Source organism: Colletotrichum graminicola (assembly GCF_000149035.1).
Source record: "Colletotrichum graminicola M1.001 genomic scaffold supercont1.20, whole genome shotgun sequence".
NCBI lineage: Eukaryota > Fungi > Ascomycota > Sordariomycetes > Glomerellales > Glomerellaceae > Colletotrichum > Colletotrichum graminicola.
In genome coordinates this window covers 520,735-539,029 of record NW_007361024.1, presented here as the reverse complement: position 1 = coordinate 539,029, position 18,295 = coordinate 520,735, and the positions used below count along the sequence as shown (strand labels likewise).

At 53.2% G+C, this 18,295-nt stretch overlaps 7 protein-coding genes across 7 annotated transcripts; 3 read left to right on the top strand and 4 right to left on the bottom strand.

Annotated features, from left to right (window-relative positions):
* Window positions 1–332: 332 nt before the first annotated feature.
* On the top strand, window positions 333–3,893 carry GLRG_05845 (uncharacterized protein; the record flags this gene model as incomplete). The annotated part of the gene is made up of 12 exons (XM_008096530.1): window positions 333–569; window positions 642–760; window positions 819–1,057; window positions 1,129–1,238; window positions 1,354–1,394; window positions 1,446–1,732; window positions 2,001–2,694; window positions 2,743–2,818; window positions 2,869–3,314; window positions 3,367–3,623; window positions 3,681–3,762; window positions 3,824–3,893. The coding sequence occupies 12 exons, from the start codon at window positions 333–335 to the stop codon at window positions 3,891–3,893; spliced, it is 2,658 nt and encodes an 885-aa protein (XP_008094721.1).
* Window positions 3,894–5,295: 1,402 nt separating this feature from the next.
* GLRG_05844 (initiation factor 2 subunit family protein) lies at window positions 5,296–6,401 on the bottom strand (the record flags this gene model as incomplete). Its single annotated transcript, XM_008096529.1, has 3 exons — window positions 5,296–5,397; window positions 5,460–6,312; window positions 6,367–6,401. The coding sequence occupies 3 exons, from the start codon at window positions 6,399–6,401 to the stop codon at window positions 5,296–5,298; spliced, it is 990 nt and encodes a 329-aa protein (XP_008094720.1).
* Window positions 6,402–7,293: 892 nt separating this feature from the next.
* GLRG_05843 (uncharacterized protein) lies at window positions 7,294–8,163 on the top strand (the record flags this gene model as incomplete). Its single annotated transcript, XM_008096528.1, has 1 exon — window positions 7,294–8,163. The coding sequence occupies one exon, from the start codon at window positions 7,294–7,296 to the stop codon at window positions 8,161–8,163; it is 870 nt and encodes a 289-aa protein (XP_008094719.1).
* A 755-nt stretch (window positions 8,164–8,918) lies between these two features.
* Window positions 8,919–9,380, bottom strand: GLRG_05842 (uncharacterized protein; the record flags this gene model as incomplete). The annotated part of the gene is made up of 1 exon (XM_008096527.1): window positions 8,919–9,380. The coding sequence occupies one exon, from the start codon at window positions 9,378–9,380 to the stop codon at window positions 8,919–8,921; it is 462 nt and encodes a 153-aa protein (XP_008094718.1).
* A 777-nt stretch (window positions 9,381–10,157) lies between these two features.
* GLRG_05841 (radical SAM superfamily protein) lies at window positions 10,158–11,271 on the bottom strand (the record flags this gene model as incomplete). The annotated part of the gene is made up of 2 exons (XM_008096526.1): window positions 10,158–10,948; window positions 11,031–11,271. The coding sequence occupies 2 exons, from the start codon at window positions 11,269–11,271 to the stop codon at window positions 10,158–10,160; spliced, it is 1,032 nt and encodes a 343-aa protein (XP_008094717.1).
* A 1,985-nt stretch (window positions 11,272–13,256) lies between these two features.
* GLRG_05840 (GMC oxidoreductase) lies at window positions 13,257–15,606 on the top strand (the record flags this gene model as incomplete). Its single annotated transcript, XM_008096525.1, has 9 exons — window positions 13,257–13,437; window positions 13,492–13,522; window positions 13,579–13,840; window positions 13,900–14,029; window positions 14,099–14,361; window positions 14,423–14,636; window positions 14,691–14,777; window positions 14,826–15,487; window positions 15,544–15,606. The coding sequence occupies 9 exons, from the start codon at window positions 13,257–13,259 to the stop codon at window positions 15,604–15,606; spliced, it is 1,893 nt and encodes a 630-aa protein (XP_008094716.1).
* Window positions 15,607–16,003: 397 nt separating this feature from the next.
* Window positions 16,004–18,060, bottom strand: GLRG_05839 (ATP-dependent DNA helicase II; the record flags this gene model as incomplete). The annotated part of the gene is made up of 3 exons (XM_008096524.1): window positions 16,004–17,272; window positions 17,323–17,940; window positions 17,989–18,060. The coding sequence occupies 3 exons, from the start codon at window positions 18,058–18,060 to the stop codon at window positions 16,004–16,006; spliced, it is 1,959 nt and encodes a 652-aa protein (XP_008094715.1).
* Between the last annotated feature and the right edge of the window lie 235 nt (window positions 18,061–18,295).

Below are 18,295 nucleotides of genomic sequence, written 5' to 3'. Positions count from 1 at the left end.
GCAAACTATGGCCCGCCGTGTCACCAATTGTACGTCTGACAATCCACATGGTAAGTCCCTGGCCTGCCCTATTGCCGGTATAGCGGCGCCAACGTGTATCGCAGCATGCTTGCCAGCGTCTCCGCCGGGCCTGGGAGACCCGGGTAAATTTGTCGTGGTGGCTATAAGCTGTAGGTACCCGTCCGTTCTTGTCGCCCCGAGCACATGTTGTTTTGCACATGCTACTTCAAGTATTCTTCATATAACTTGGACCTTTGTTCCGCACTCTTGTACCCGATCGGTATACGGACCCCAAGCGTTTTGCCGTTAACGAATCCCAAATCACTTTCACAATGGGTTCTATTGCTGTCTCTCAGGATAGCCCCCCTCAGGATGTGCTCAAGCCAGCCAAGCAACAGGCAGCGCAGCCACCCGCTTACAACGGCCTTGACATCATCAACATCCAGCGTGTTGCGGTTGAAACAAACTTGAAAGACGACATCATTTCCATGTGGAACCCCAAAAACGGACCCCGGAAGCTGCCTACCCTACTTCTGTATAACGAACGGGGCTTGCAGTTGTTCGAAGAGGTGGGTGCTTCCAGAAATCTAATCAGCTCAGCCACATCTTGCGTGATCCGCGTGCGCTCACACCTTCTTCAGATCACTTATCTGGACGAATACTACCTGACCAACAACGAGATCGAGGTTCTCGAGAAATATTCGAATGAGATTGCGCAGAATATTTCGCCGGATTCCATGGTCATTGAGTTGGGGAGTGGGTTTGTGAATCCCTGCTGAATGAGGACTGGCATGGGATGATTCTGACCTTTTTCGAAGCAACCTTCGCAAAGTCTGTTTGTTGCTGCAAGCCTTCGAAAATGCCGGCAAGAACGTCGACTATTACGCACTTGATCTTTCCAGAGAGGAACTGGAGCGCACACTGGCCCAAGTGCCCAAGTTTCGTCACGTCAGATGCCACGGACTGCTTGGTACCTACGACGATGGCCGGGAATGGCTGAAAAAGCCCGTCAATCTAGCTCGAACCAAGTGCATTTTGAGCTTAGGATCTAGCATCGGTTTGTGATATTTTCAGCGGGGGCTTTTTTCAAAAAAACAAAAAAAAAAAGATTCCTGACGCCTTGTCTAGGAAACTTCGAGCGCGACGATGCGGCAGGCTTCCTCAAATACTTCAGCGATGTCCTCACGCCATCGGACAAATTGCTGATTGGGCTGGATGGTTGCTGCGACCCGTCCAAGGTCTAGTAAGTGTTCATATATCACACCCTGTAGTAGTGGCCCGGGCTAACAATGTATTTAGCCATGCTTACAACGGTACTTTGTCTAACTCATGAAGCTAGATGGCTCGGTTTAGCTGACATACATAAAAACAGACAAGAAAGGGGTGACCCATGCGTAAGAACTGCTGGTTTTTAGCTCCAGTTCATTCAGTTAACATCCTGGCAGTTTTATTCTGAACGGCCTCGCCAACGCCAATGAGATACTTGGCGAGCAGGCGTTCAACCTTAGCGACTGGGAGGTTATCGGCGAGTACGTGTACGATGAAGAGGGCGGGCGTCATCAGGCTTTCTACTCGCCTGTTCGAGACACATACGTTATGGGCGCTCTGGTGAAGCAGCACGAACGCATCCAGGTGGAGCAGAGCCTGAAGTATTCCCAACTGGGAGCCGAGAACCTGTGGAACTTGGCTGGCCTAGTCGAGACAAACTGCTGGGTCAAGGGAGACGAGCACGGTAAGTGGATGATTTCACTTCAGGAAACCAGAGCCGAGAATGGCCACCCCTTTCGCGACTAGTTCGGCACCCCATAAGCTCCCCCCACGTTTGGCTGCCGACGTGGAGCCACTTACCCCAAAGCTGAAGCACATTGTCCGAGACGTAAGGTGACCTGCCTTGATGACATTGTACAGCCGGCTTATGAATCTTCTGTCTCTGGAAACTAGTCGCATCATCAACGCCTCCTCTCGCATACACTGGCCTAAGAAAGCTAACTTTGATACAGGACTGCACATGATCGCGAAGAGAAAGATGCCTTTCTGCCTCCTCCCCGACCTGTATGCCTCGTCGCCGTGTCCGACTTTGGACGATTGGTCGGCGCTGTGGACAGCATGGGATGCTGTCACGCAGAAGATGCTTCCTAAAGAAGAACTGCTGGACAAACCAATCAAGCTCCGCAACGCTTGCGTCTTTTATCTTGGCCACATCCCGGGCTTCCTGGATATACAACTGACCAAGACAACCAAGACACTCCCAACCGAGCCAGCTGGCTTCCAGCCCATGTTCGAGAGAGGCATCGATCCCGACGTCGACAACCCCGAAAAATGCCACTCTCACTCGGAGATTCCCGACGAGTGGCCTCCTGTGGAACAGATTCTCGAGTACCAGCAGCGTGTACGCTCGAGGCTGCAGGACCAGTACAGGAACGGAGTCGACAAAATCCCCAGAGCCATCGCTCAAGGTATCTGGGTGGGATTTGAGCATGAGATTATGCACATGGAGACGTTGCTCTACATGATGCTCCAGAGCAACAAGACTATTCCGCCGCCTGATGTTCATCAACCGGACTTCAGGCGTCTGGCTGACAAAGCCCGTCAGGCGCGTGTACCTAACGAATGGCACGATGTGCCCGCCCAGTCTATCACTCTGGGAATGGACGAGCCTGATCTCAACGCCGGTATCAACGGGTACTTTGGATGGTTGGTGCATCTACCCTTGGCCGCGAAGATGTACTAATAAGGGTCCAGGGATAATGAGAGGCCAACGAGAAAGGTGGAGGTTCATGCATTCCAAGCCAAGGGTCGGCCTATCACCAACGAGGAGGTAAGCACTAATTCCGCCTAATGAGCATAGGCGGGAGCTTACCAGAACAGTATGCACAATACATGTTTGAGAACCACATCAAGAAGGTGCCTGCCTCGTGGGCTCCTACAGAATCCAACACCAAGGATGTCGACGCCAATGGCCAGGTGTATCTGACCGACGGATACACGGATGGAAACACCAACGGCCATGTCAATGGACACACAAACGGTGCCAGCAATGGATATAAGAATGGCCACCAAAACGAACAGGCTGCCCTTCCTGAACATTTCCTCGACGGCATTTCTGTTCGCACCGTTCACGGACTGGTGCCGCTGAAGTTCGCACTAGACTGGCCCATCTTCGCCTCGCACGATGAGCTCTCTGGCTGTGCTGCGTGGATGGGTGGTCGAATCCCGACATTTGAAGAGGTCCGGAGCATTTACAACTACGTTCACAACTCAAAGAGGATGGAGGCTGAACGCACGCTCGGAAGAACGGTCCCAGCAGTCAATGGGTAAGCATCGCACTAGCCGAACATGCGGCTGGTATCTATTGACACGATATAGGCACCTATCAAATGATGGAGTCGAGGAGACGCCACCATATACTGGCTCTCTTGAGGCCGAGAAGGCTCGTTCGGAGCTCTTCGTCGACCTCGACGGCGCCAATGTTGGATTCCAGCATTGGCACCCCGTCCCCGTGACGGCCAACGGCGGCCGTCTCGCGGGCCAAGGTGAGCTTGGCGGTGTCTGGGAATGGACCAGCTCGCCCCTCGCTCGGCATGAGGGCTTCGAGCCGATGCCTCTGTACCCTCAGTACACATGTATAGTGTTTTCAAAACCATCGTTTTCCTGTTCTCTGTTGGCTAACTTGTCCACAGCCGACTTCTTCGACGGCAAGCACAACATTGTCCTCGGAGGATCTTGGGCGACGCACCCCCGCATCGCCGGACGACGATCGTTGTGAGTCAACTCCCGCCATTTGCCAAATGTAGCTTAGGTGACGGCTACTAACGGAGCTTAGTGTCAACTGGTACCAACACAATTACCCCTTTGCCTGGTGCGGAGCCAGACTCGTGAGGGACATGAACTAAAGCGATCACGCATACACACCTCCAATCGTGCTATTGCTCTCGACTGCTGTACTTTGTATTGAATTTGAATCTCTTTCTAGCTTCTACGTTTCGCCATGACTAGTGCTTCAACAGCTGGTTCTGGCCCGAGGATGACTCAACTTCATTCGCCGGGTGCTGCGTTTTTGAGAGAAAAGCATGTGATTTACGTTGTTGGAAGCTGTTCCCAGTTTCCTTGTCAAGATAGGCTCTGAAGGGGGACAAGGATCTGAGGTCTACGATTATAGTTATAGTGTATCAAGCTTCATAGTTTCCGGTCCAACCTGTACAGCCTTCACTCGTGTTCTTGTTCAACAATGGGTAGGTCTGTAATGTATCGCTGCCTTGCGCCAGTAGCGCAGGTTTCTGTCGGGGATAAGCAAGACTCATGCTCGCTCCGGGACCAAAATCCCCAAATATTTCTTAGCTTTGATGCTTCAGTTGCTGATGTGTTGAGAAGGAGTTAGTAAACTACCGGGAAACCTTCTCCGCACACCCGAATGAGGCCCTCTTTCCCCGCCTGCTGGCCCCCTTCCCTGCGTAGCCGCGTAAGCGGTCATTATCGTACCCAATGTAATACCGGTATACACGACAGTCTAACCGTGCCTGCAGCACGAGTAACACATGATGATAATGATGACGAGAACATAACCCCTGCCGCCCTCTACGGTAAGCTGCCGCGCTGCGCAGGCTCACGTACATAATATTGCATGTACTACTCCACCAGGAGGGGAGGGAAGGGGGGGAACAGAAAAAGAAGAAAGTGAGAACAACCCGCTGATGCACCCCCCACGGACCTTTCGACGTCTTGACGTCACCGGCCCATCTAGGAACGGACGGGCCGAATGATTTACATTGCGCATTGGGGTCGGTAAGGCCCCTGCGAAGGGGAGAAGGAAGGGGTAACTTGCTCAGTACTGGATTCAACTGTGCAGCGTCGCCAACGAATGCATCTTTGGGACATTTGCCGACTGCCAAGGCACCTCTGCCTAAACCACCTACACTACGTGACTACCTACATGCTACTGAGACCGGTCACCAAGTACCTGACTGGTACGTTGTCTACGACCAGTACAACCTCTTGCCGCCTGTTTGAATCTCGCCCCCGTTCGTGGCCAAGAGTCACGCCCCCTTGATTGCCGTGTCTGGGCACCGGAGGCGTCGGCCGCTCCACAGTTCGCGAAAAAGAAAAGAAAAAGCCGGTTTTACGTCCCCGCACCGCAGTACGGTCAGGCTCGCTCCGAGCCGGGATTTCGTCACATCCACTGAAAGGCCTTTGGACGAAACCAGTTGCTTTCAACCTCCCTGCTTCAATAAACTCTTGTCTGCAAGACTTAGACTTTATGGCCTCCCAAGTCGATCGCGATATTGTCATTAAATTGGCTCAGCCGTTCAGACTGCCGTAGATGTCGAGGAGCTGCTCGAACACGTAGCTGGGTAGTTTGACGCCGTTCTCCGTCACGAGGTTGGAGATAAAGTCGGGGGGCTATCGGACACTCTATTAGCCCATGCTTACATGCACAAAATCACCACCCGCGCAAGACTTACAGTGTAATCCACGGCGTCCTCGGGCTGTACGCTCGCACCGTCCGTCCGGAAGTCCAACACGTGCTGCTTGAACCCGAGATCCCGCTGGTCAAGAGGCACTTTGCGCACGAACTTGTGCGACTCGGCGGCGACGTAGAAGGGCAGACCGGCCTGCTTCGCCAGCTTGGCGATCTGGTAGGTGCCCATGCGCGAGATGATGCCGCCGTTTTGCGTGACTGCCTCGGCGCCGACAATGACCATGTGGACCTGACGCAACAGGCCTAGAACGTGCGCGACGGCGGGCTCGGCGATCTCAGCGACGGGAATGCCCTTCTCGCGGAGTTCCCGTACGACGCGGTCCGACTCGGCCGGGCGGTGCTCGTCGCGGACGTAGACAACCTTGAAACGGACGCCGCCGTCGCCGAACTGATCAGCGGCGCGGAACAGGAGAGTGGAGACGGCGCGGGAGGCACCGTGGGTTAGGACGACCTTGCCGTCGCGCACAAAGCGCCAACCGGCGTCGGCGATGCGGTCACGTGCGGCGATGGCGCGGGAGGCAAAGAGGCGGCCGTTGCGGAGGAGGTGGGTGCGAACGGCGTCGAAGGACTGGTGCGGATTCGTGGCAGCGGATTGGCCCTCCTGCTGCTTAAGCGAGGAGACGAGGTACTGCAGGAACAAGTCGGTGCCGGCCTGGAGGGGTACGGGATTGTTGACGGAGGCGTGGAGGGTGTTTGAGGCGCGCTTGACGAGGTCGAGGGTTTCGTATACGGTCGTGGTACCCGAGGCGTTGAGGAGGGAGATGAGGGCCTCAATGGCGGCGACGGGTTTCGTCAGGTCGGGGTCTTGGAGGAGGGAGTGATATGTTGAGACGATGCTGAGCAAAAGTGAGGTCAGTTGGAGTTATAGTTTAGGGTTGCGGGTGGTGTACTCGAAGTCACCGGTCGTCTTGTTGCGGATGGGCATGTCGGAAGCCTGAGGCTTTTGGCTGTCGCCTGTTTCTGTAGAGCCACGCTGTCAGTCCGCATTCGCGTACATATCGAGTATGATGTGGAATGGCGGAGCAGCGTACGCGTGAGGTCACCGGTGGCCATGGCGATGTGTGGGAGGGACGAAAGTCAGGGTTCCAAAGACAGGCAAGCCCCTTCGTATTGTTGCACCTTATGTGTTTGTCTTGGAGAAAGGCGGCTGAAAATATGCCAGAAGCCGGCAGATGAGAAACGTCGGAGCGAATTCTGGGTCCCGAGACCGAAGATGCGATCAGGACGTCGGCTGTCGCGATGGAGGGGAACGTCTGGTGTTGAGGCTCTAAGAAATTTTGGGAGGCGCCTGTGACTCAATTCCCACACGAGGTAACTAACTACCACCCACCACCGGATGGAGCTTGCCGGGCATCAGCATTGATCGCTCTGATTTGGCGGGGTAGTTCTGCTAATCTAATCAGGGGTGGACGAGACCATCCCAGATATGGGGCTACCCATCAAAACATGTCACCTAGCCCTGTTAGCCAAGTATCGATCTATCTGTCTGTCCCTTAGCTTCCCCCCTCCCCTCCACGAAATAGCCGTCTCATTCACTCGTATCGCCCTGTATCATTCTCCAGGCATCCCACTACCGACGGCGGGATCCCACCCCCCTCCACTCCCGAAACACTGGCACCCAGCTAATAAAGCTCCCTCCTTGTAAGCCTTCATGCCCCGCCCCTGACCAGAAAGCAAGCAATTCACTCAATTCCTCCTTTCGTCATGAAGATTCCTCTACCTTTACACCATCGACAACATTGTCGAAGCTCTCCATTACCCCCTCCCGTACCAACCTGAGACCACAAAAACGAAGAACAACACAGACCACATTCGCAATGGAGCAAATCGACCCTGCGACCGGCGCTCCCCTCCCCGCCGATGCGATCCAGCGCATTCTCTTCATTGCCTCGGGTGCCCATGTCTACAACATCCCGCCCATGACCTCGAACAAGGGCTACACCGCCGCCGGCTGGACCGAACGCCAAATCTTCACCGCCCGCCTTCGCGTCCTCGAGACCGCCTGGGAGACCACCGCCGCCGCCACACCGACCCCCGTCGGCGTCGGCAGCGCAGTGATTCCCGTCGCACCGGGCGCCCCCGCCGGCATCACGAACAAGGAGAACCATATCAAGGTCGACATCGTTCTCGAGGACCCCTCCAACGGTCAGCTCTTCGCCGCCGCCCCCTACACCTCCATCTCCGTCGTCGAGCCCGTCCTCGACTCGTCGCGCTTCTTCGCCGTGCGTGTCATGGACGGTCAGGGCCGCAAGGCCGTGCTGGGCGTCGGCTTCGAGGAGCGCAGCGAGGCTTTTGACTTTGGCGTCGCCCTGCAGGAGGCGCAGAAGAGCTTGGGCCTGCTGGACGCGAGCCACGCCAAGCAGGCGGCGGAGAACAGCAAGCGCGCCGAGGAGGAGAAGAACAAGGACTACAGCCTGAAGGAGGGCGAGACTATCACCATCAACTTTGGCGGCTCCAAGATCGGTCGCCGGTCGAGGCCCGAGACCAACGCCAACGGCGCCGCGGCAGCGTCGGGCGCGGGCCTACAGGCCTTCTCGCTGCCGCCGCCCCCGAGCGCGCCCAAGGGTGGCAACAGCTTCCTGCCGCCGCCGCCGACTGCCTCCAATGTTCGCGAGCAGAAGCGGGAGAAGAGGAGATCGGCGCAGGACCTGGGGTTTGATGATGGTCAGTTTGGCGAGTTCGCGTAGGGTCCTTCATGAGCAGAGGACTTGCGGGTGCGGCAGGAGGACGGTTCCCGTCACTCAGCTCAGGGGGGCAATGCAAGGAGTTCAACGGCCATTTATTCCATGATTAATAGTAAAAGATTCCCTTTACCATTTGCTGCGATTACCCTACGCGAGCCTACCAATTGCACATGTAATGAAAGACCAAAAGAACGACAGGTCATACGCGTCTAATATCGATTCCGTAATACCCCCCCATCGTCCTACTGGAACCAGAAGAGTCCACTGTCGTGCTCCTGCAGCCCACGACACTCCTCAGACCCGGGCCAAAGACATTTCAACACAGAAAGACCCATTCTTCTGGTGAGACTTCGGAAACTGTCGTCTCGGCTGGGAGATCGATTTCGTTCTTCATCGACAACGCGGGTCAATGCCTGATCTTCGTACTCAAACCGCAAGCCATGGTTTCCCAGTTCGTCTGCGCGGATGTCGAAGGCATCGCTGCAGTCTGGCAAAAAACCAACCTGCACTCCATCTGGTGGAGCGTGCATTTCGGACTCGGAATGTGATGATACAGCCCGATGGTAGCTCGTCGGGAAGAACACGGGGGAGGCAGCGTCCAAGGGTGTCCGGATCATGGTCGTTACATTGGAAGGCGTTGTGACTTCCGTGGACCACCAGAAGGAGCACCGTCGCTCGTAGAATTTGCTCTGGATCTGCATCCACGCTTCAAGGCTCTGGAGCTCCACTTGAATGTCACAGAGTCTTAGAAGAATCGCCTACTTTTGTCCCGCGACCTCCGTGATTCTGCTCTTCAGCAAAGCGGCCCTCTTCCTCGACTGACGCTGCTCATCGGAAGCCAGCCCGTCGTCGAACATCTCCTGAAGCATAGATAACTTCCTCATAAGACCCGCTTCTCGGTCTCTTTGGTTCTCCAGTGACCACGTCAGATATGCTTTCTCGGCGTAGAGGTGCTCCAAGGAGTTTGGCAATGTGAATGCCGGCCATCCATGCTTTTGCTTCATGTCGGTGTCCATACCACCTCTTGGACTCGCACACCCTATGCTCAACGAGGACCGAAGAGGCGATGGCAGTGCTTCAGGGCAGAGAACGTCTGATCCTTGGCGACGAGTTCCGAACGGTGGCTGGCTTCGTGATGAATCATCGGAAGAGGTAGCCACCGTACCGAGCGTATTGGCCATCAAAGGAACGAAAGCCGGAGCTTCGACATAGCGATCCATGATGAAGAGTGAGAGGAAAATGCAGAGACCGTTGCCGGAAAAGTTGGTCCTGTCAAGTCAGGTATAAGTACATAAACGTTTGATCGGCTTCTTAACGCATCCGAGCCTGGCAGAGTGGAAACAGAGAGATAAGCTCTGAGGATACGCTGTTGTGACATCTTCCAAGAACTGATAAGCACTAATTAAATTAAAGCAGATAAAGATACAGTGGCCTTGATTTGTCCGAGTTTACCATGGTATGTCGGAGAGAAAGATACGCCCTGGAGGAAGTCGAGAAGCCAGCATGACAGTCAGAGCTCGGATGTGATCAGTGCCTCGACGACAATACTAGAATTCCTATTGAAAGGAACCGGCAAGCGAGGCACCGGCAGCATAAAAGCCCATGTGCTGGTTAAGATAGACTGGGATGGTCATTGCTACCTATCTGGGGGTTCATCAGCTCAATATTCCTCAGGCGTGGAGACAAGGCGACTTGGGCTGCAAAGCCCTGCTAAAACGCATTTGTGGATTAAGACAGCAGTCCGAGGAAAGGTACGATAGTAGACCACGCTAACAAGGTTGAGGTACCTGGTGGTGCGATTATCAATCCTTCTCGTACCTTCAATTGTTGAACACTTTGTTTGTGTCTTAACAACTCCCCTGCTTAAGTGGCGCCGAGTTCCGGTGCATTTACAGATGGTCTAGCCGTTCAAGATCGTTCCATCAACTTGCCAAGCCACTCTTAATAGGTGCAGGGGCACACGGCGAAGTCTTGAAGGCGATGCAAGGGTCACGCCCTCAAATGTTGAAGCCGTCGTGTCGGGGAGGGTCGCAAAAGCGCCATAGACCAATTGCCTCTGCGGCCCTGCGCACCGACGAAACCTCGTCGCCTGACACTGCTCGGTTAATCTCGTTATACCGCACCTCATTATCGTGATGTTCGGTGCCGTCCTTTGTGCGTTTCCTGGCCTTGCCAACATGAGCATCCGGGCGATACTGCTCCATGATGTTGACGAAGCAGTCCTTGGAGACCTCCTCGGCCAGGAACTGCATGATCCGCCGCCCTTCTGCTTCTTTTCCCGGCATTACCAGATGTCGTACGAGGAGACCCTTTTTGGCTATGCCATCTCCGGTAAAGCATAAATCTCCGACTTGTTTTTGCATCGCTTTAATGCTCTCGCGTGCCGTGGCTGCATAGTCGTCCGCCTTCAGTAAGCGCTTAGATGTGACCGCTTCCCAGACCTTGAAATCAGGGAGGTAGATGTCGACCAAGCCATCCAGTAGTTCCAAAGAAGCCAACGAATCAAAGCTGGAGGTGTTGTAGATGATTGGAACCTTTAGGCCCAGTTCCTTCGCATGAAGAATACTGAGCACAACCTGGGGAACCACGTGCTCCGGGGTGATCAGGTTGATGTTGTGTACGCGGTCAACTTGCTGCAGCTTGATATACCATTCACCCAACTCTTCGGGCGTCAGATCCTGGCCGTTACGTTGGTGGGCGATGTCATAGTTCTGGCAGAAGACGCAACGAAGGTTGCAGCCCGAGAAGAATACGGCGCCGCTGCCATTGTGCCCCTGTACGCACGGTTCTGCAACGGTAGTCAGTGTTTCTACCCTTGCATAAACTTGAGAGGGAAGATGTTTGGCACAACGGTGGTGGATGCGCCTGACCTTCACCAAAATGAGGCGCAATCACGTTGACCTTTGTGTTCTCGCCAATCAGACACATTCCGGTCTTTTCGAAGCGGTTCACACCGCATAGCCGCGGGCAAAGATTGCAGTTGGAAAGATGGGCATAGGCCTTAGATCGCTTCTTGGATTCATCAATAGAGGACAATGTCATGTACCGGGGCGTATAATCTTCAAGGAGGAACGGGGGCGCAAGGTGAAGGAAGCGGCAGGAGCCTGCCATGACCCGAACACGACAGAGATTCAAATTTCGTCTTCCTAAGATTCTTCCCAGTCTGTTCATTGTGCAGCTTGATCATTGAAAACCGAGATGAAATTGATGGAAACGGCTCTTGCGTCACACAGGCTGAATGATTGAAGGAGAGGTCGGATTACTTAAGGTGCTATGCCATTGGCCAAAGAGGTTAAAGTGGGTCTCGGAACCTCCTTGCCTATTCCAGCCACAACTGTGCTTTGCCTTTTTTCCCTTCCGTCCGACTCAACAGGTTCCTAGGCCATCCTATCTCGGTAGGTAGATGGTGTCCTAGACAATGTTTGCTTCACGGAACTGCCAGAAGTATGCCAGATCACAAGGTGACGTTTACCAAGAATAACGACAAAGAAACCCCCGTGTCCCATGAGAGCTCTCGGCATTCCCCTTAGGCTAGACAGACCTTTTTAGGTTTTCCTTGAATCTCATGAGGAATATTAGACCTCACGAGTTTTCAATTTTTCGGGGTCATTCTGGCCGTAATAACGTTCGGAACCAGCGATTTTGTCCTCTGGTTTCGAAGCCTCTGGACAGTTAACTAAGTAAGTGGTTTTCCATCATAGTAGATATTCGTTCAACGTTGGACATGGCTCTCTAGCTTATGAACCATCGAGCTTAAAGCCTGATGTCATGGAGAGGAGTGATTCCACCAACAAGCAAGGCACTTGGCTGTCAAGCAGATTGATTGCCATGGATCTGGTAGAAAGTATTGGCGTCGTCTTCAAGAGTGACAGAATTTAAGGCCGGCACTCATCTAACATGATCTCACGCCATTCGCATTATTTTTAAAGAGACGCTTATTATTTATGTAGGCTTTTTCCTTTTTCCTTTTTTTTTCGAGAGGAAGAGATTGAGAGCGAGAGATCGGCTATTTCCCTCGAACAAAAGCAGGAATGATATAAGGAATGATAGGAGGAATGGGAACGGCCAAAGGGTCGTTGCTGTAAAATGAATGAAGGTTTGTATTGCGATGTTGACCATCGCCTGGATATCGGCGGTGAGGATTAACGCCGAAATGGCCAGAATAACTACGGCCGATTCACCGTGTATCCACCGGATCCATGGGGACATTACACGGTGATTTCACCGCGTAATCCTACGATAGTTCCCTTTCTTTACGCATAATTCAGAACCGGTATTTACCCCTATTATTCGTCAATTGCCTATTGATACGTACGGTTAACCGTATCACCACCCTGGTGATAACCAACAGTTTGTATTCGAACAATGAGCTGTAGGCTACGACCTCATCCCATCTTTTTACCCTACAATTATCCCTTCTGTTTGGTTCTCGGTCCACTCAGTGTACACCTAATTAACGGCCGCACATTTTCAACAATCTTGAAGCAATCTGCCTTCAACATAAGTGCTCATCATTAGCTCGTCACCTCTTATAGCAAACACATTGTCTGGTAGAACGTGTGCCCCGAAATACAGGTTACCTAACAGGAGTCATAAACTTCGGCCGGATACCATCGTATTTGAAAGAAGCCCCATTTGGATTGTTTAAGCTTCTGCAAGAATCTACTCTCAATTTGTCGCTGCGTACTAGGCTTTCCTCCTCAGAGGATCTCCCCTGCTATTGGCCTCTTGATCGTCATAAACTTTAACATCGGTACTGCCGAGGAGGAGAATTCTACATCTGGATAGCTGGGGGTTATTTAGTGTCTTATTAGAACTTGAAAAATTAAAAAGGACTCTGGCGAATAGCCCTCACACACTTGGTAGCTAGAAATGGCGAATGTAGATAGTAAGAGGCGCACTTGAACGAACTTCTGCAGGGGAGTCCCGGTGTTAATTAGAGCAGTAAAATCTCACTAGACTACCTACTCGTCATGCAGTTATAAATTTCTCACCTTCATTCTTCGAGACACGCGCGACCTTGGAGGCAACTTCCTTCGTTTTGAGCAAGTACATTTTATTTTCATTCCTTCTCGTCTTTGACGGCTTTCCTCAACATGTATTACCCATTGGTATTGGTTTCCTTTGCCTTCTGGACGCTCCTTCCTCTCTCAAATGCCCTCCATATTACGAACCAGACCATTGACAAATTTCTACTTGGCGAGTATGATTACGTCGTTGTTGGAGGTGGTACCTCGGGAATGGTAGTCGCGAACCGCTTGAGCGAAGACCCGAACGGTACGAAACCCCGTTGCCTCCCATCCGCACTTGAGCGTTGCTGACTGGATGCAGTAACTGTCCTCGTGATCGAGCGCGGCGAACTGTGAGTTGCTATTCCAAAGACTTTATCACCACAAGATACATAGCTGACCGTTTTAGTGACGCACGCGAGAGTTACATCATCGCTCCTGGGTACATTGGCCTCCAGCCTCCCTCGCCCTATGTAACGAGTGTGGGAACTGCCCCTCAGAATTCTCTCGACGGCAAGACGCGTGATATTACCCAAGGCAGAGTCATTGGTGGTGGCTCGGTATGGAACGGGATGTGCTGGACCAGAGGCGCGGCTGCCGATTTCGACGGTTGGGAGGAATTGGGAAACGCGGGTTGGGGATGGCAGAGCCTGCAGCCGTACTTCAGGAAGGTAAGCGTGGCATCCTCGCAGAAACTACGAGTTGACGAGTGCTGAATCGTGGACTCCAGGTTGAGAAGTACTCAGTCGATATTGACGCGGATGTGCAAGACCGCCTCAACATTCACCCCAATTTGTCGGTTCACGGAACTGAAGGATCGATTGATGTCGCTTACCCACGGTACTTCTACGACGCATCAGGTGAGCTAGTTGTTCCACGCAAAGCTGAATGCGTGATTACTCTCGGGCCCTGAAACTAATGCTGTAAAGCTCATGTTCTTAACGGTCTCTCAGAGCTGGGCCTCCCGCTTACGGGCGACCTTAACACGGGCGACTCAACGGGGGGTACAATCGTCCCATCCAGCATGTCTCCCACCAACCAGACTCGATCCGATGCGAGAATCGGATATTACGACACCGCTGCTTCCCGCTCGAATCTACACGTCTTGACCGGGCAGACTGTCACGCGGCTGATTCTGGGCTTGCCCAACTCACAAGGCACGGGCGGGGGGCGTCGTATCATCGGAGTCGATGTGAGGCAACCTTTACCTTCTGCTGTTTTCCCGTTCCATCCACTGACTCAGACCCTGATAGTTCGCTTCGGAGTCTATGGGAATCAACCGGACGGTAACGACCAACAAGGAGGTTATCCTCGCCGCCGGTGCAATCCAGTCCCCTACCCTCTTACAAGTCTCGGGTATTGGCCCTACAGAAGTTTTGAGCTCTTTGAACATCCCTGTTCAGATCGATCTACCAGGAGTTGGAAACAACTTCCAGGATCATCCCATGGCTCAATTTCCGTTCGAGTGTGAGCTCAAGACTGCTCCCCGATCTGAAGACATCCTGCTGACCCCTATTATAGACACCAATTCGTCCCTTTATACATCTCACAACATTACTGGCGATGCTTTCGATGACGCGCTCACTACTTTGATCACCAATCATACCGGTATGTAAATACAATTCAGACTGAGGACCAACAAGCTCACTTTTTCAGGACCATTGACGGCACCCCTGATCAATACCGTTGCCTTCCCAAACCTTTTTTGGCACGGGGACGAAGGGAAATCCCTCCAAAACGCCGCAACCAAGTCCTCCTCCGATTCCCTCCCTCCCGATGCTCCGCCAACAGTACAGGCCGGCTATGCAGCGCAAAGGCGTATCGTTCTCGATCACCTCACCCGCGCCGACGTCGGCGCCTACGAACTCCTCGCCGCCTCGTGGGGCTCGATCTCTATCGCCGCTCAGAAGCCACTATCGCGTGGCACCGTTCGCCCAAAGTCCGGTTCCATGTTTGACGAGCCACTACTCGACCCGCGCTACTGCGCAGACCCGCTCGACTGTGAGATCATCCGGCTCGGCCTGAAGACCTCACGGAGACTCATGCAGACGGAGGCGATGACGCCGCTGCTGCCCGTGGTAGATGTACAGTTCGAGTCAGCCGATGATACGGAGCTGATGGCGACGATCAAGCCGCTGGTCGGTACGGAATTTCACCCCAGTGGAACGACGAGTATGATGCCCGAGGAGATGGGTGGTGTCGTCAATGCCCAGTTGATGGTGTATGGGACGTGTAATCTGAGGGTGGTTGATGCGGGTATCATGCCCTTGATCCCGTCTGCGCATCTCCAGGCTGCGGTGTACGCCGTGGCTGAAAAGGTAAGTTCACAGAAAGTTTGATCTAATTCTAGTCGATTCTAAAAACAAGTTTACAGGCCGCGGACATCATCAAAGTTGCCGCAAAAGACCCTCCAGCCTGCCCCTCCGGTCTGGTATAGTGGCCTATTGGCCAGGGTATGGTTTGATTGGTCATTTAGATGGAAATGAGTTTTGGACCAGGAGTTGGGAAGAGAAAACTTTTATTGCTCGCTGGTAATCATTATGGTTGGTCCACTAGGGCTTTTTGAAACCATTAGAGGTTAAGACTCATTGGCGGGTCACCGATACCCAGACAGGAGTAGAGAGGAATGGAAAGACAGCAATGTTGCATATTCCCCGTTTCTTTAAGACACCCAGGCGACTGAACGTTGTCTTCCAGAACCAGCGAGAGACCAGTGATACAGCAAGATGCGTGCATTGCTTCAGCTACCTAAACATCTGAGGTTTCTCCAATGAACCTGCTTGCAAGTGGTATAATACAGTTTCGTCGCAAAGTCAAATCATTCCGTAATGGCATCAGGCATTGTCTTCAACCCATTGCTCAATCCGCTCGACTAGTTCAGTCTTCTTCCCTGTCGTGCTCTGCCCCCTAGCAGCGAGGATGTCCTTTAGATCCGCCACCAGCATCTTGCTGAAACTGCCGTGATCAACAGATGCCTTGAGCTGAGCCGTGGTCATACTAGAGCCAGAAACCTTTGCAGGCTTCGGCGCCGCTTTAACCCTCTTGGCGGGCCTCTCGTCATTGTCGCCGTCCGCATCGCGTTTGATGGCCGCCTTCGCTAGCGCGGTCTTGGTCTCGGCTTGTAAAACTTCGGCCCAATCATCCAGATAGCCGCCTGCACGCTTGCTGATGGCTTTGTATTTCGGCTCCGTAAGGTCCTCCGCCTTCTCTGGGTACTCCTCCTCGAGGGCGAGTACCTGAAGAATCTTGTAATGCCATTGCAGCGAAGGGTTAGGGTACTTCTTCGGGTTGAACATGGCCTTTGGCAGCTGCAGCTGCTGGACGATGACGCGCATGCGGTCGGTGAGCTCATTGGAGCTAATGACGAGGTTGCTGGGAGGCTCGGGGCCCTCGCGGAGGTCGTCGGCGAAGGGGAGTGGGTAGAGCCAGAGACCGGCGGGGAGGTACGGAGTCCCTGAGTCATCTTCCGACTTTTCATGAGAAGGAATGACGGCGGCTAGTATAGGGCTGGCATTGGAGCGAGTGATGGCCCAAGCAATGCCAATCTTCTTGTCGTTGAGAAGTTTCTGCCACAAGGCGCTGAAGACGCGGGTCGAGCCGACATAGTCCTCTTCAGAGGGGAAGATGAAGGTAGACTTCTTGACACTGGCCCAAAAGGGGAGTATGGAGCGTGGCTTGAAGCCGATGATTCGGATGATGGGAGAACCGAAGGCCTTGAGAGACTTTTGTTCCTCTGGGGCGAAATGCACGAATTCGCCGCCAAATTTGTAAGCCTTCTTGAACTCCGTTTTCTCTACCGTCCGAGCACTGTCCTCGGCGATGCGAGTCGTCTCTCCATGAGCGAGCTGAGGCCTGTCACTGTCCAAGTAGATGTAGGACGTTCTGGCTGGTGTCTGTCGGTGGATGACGTTGTAGCCTTTGACCGATATCCTCAGTCCGGGGGCAATCTCGAAGGGAAGGTTGGAGAACAAGGCGCGTTTCGGGGTTTCTTTGGAGTTAATGTTGGATATCAAAGAGTTGAGAAGTGAAAGACCATCTCCTGACTTTGAGCTCCGTACCTCTGAGAGGTTGGCCTCCGCTATTTGGTCTCGATAGACGATGTCCTACACTTGTTAGTTTAGACCGTACCGACGAGACCATCTGTGACACTTACGTCGTAGAACTTCCCGAGGTCAAATTTCTTGTCGTCCCTGGTAATGGGAAACAGTTCAATGATCACTCCGAGGTCATAGAGGTCCTTCGCTCGAACAGCCGCTGCGGATTTAGCGTCCTTATTTTTAGCGTGAGGGTCGTCGTTGTCTGTGATGATGAAGAGGCGTCTGCTGCCAAAATTCGCCGCCTTGGTTGTAAAGATCTGGTTTGCGCAAAAGAACACGTTGGCCATCTGCACTTCGTCCTTCGCCGGTACCAAGACCTCATCCTCGTCCTCGCCCTCTTCGCCATCGGCGCCAACTAGCGTCTTCAGCGCCTTGACATCCTCTGCTGCAGGAATGTCAAGATCGGTGAACAAGTAACAGTGCGGGTACCCTAGGCCAGACCGAGCACTTTCCTCCTGGAACTTGGATTTCTCAGTGCCAAAGAAGAGAATGCCCATCATGTCTCGGGGGTTCGAGATGATGCGCTGCTGCATGAGGTGGTAGGCGCATTTCAAGGCTGCTTCGACGGCGCTGTCCTTATCTGCCTTCTTAGAGCCAGAAGTTTGAGGACGCTGAAGCATTGAAGCGCTGACATCGATGGCGAGCAGAATGGCATCTTTCTGTGCCTTGTAGTCCTGCGATGCGTCAGTTGTAAGTCATCCATTGTGGACATAGACGCTTACTGTCTCGTCAATCTCCTCCTCGACATCATCTTCATCATCATCTTCTCTTTTGAAATGTCCGTGATCAGCCATTGTTTGGTCTTTCAAAGTCCGGGTATGATCACAAATTGGCTTGCAGAGACTTGGCCGCAGCAGCAGACGAGCACTTATGTATGTCACCTTCGCGAGCTTAGTGTCTAGGCACCAACGCGGTCAGACCAGGGGTGAGCTTCGCGCCAAACAAAGAGCTCCACTGGAGCTTCTTGCGCGCGATCACGTGACAGCAGTTTTTTGATTACACACACGTTGATTGGCCAACATCTGGAGC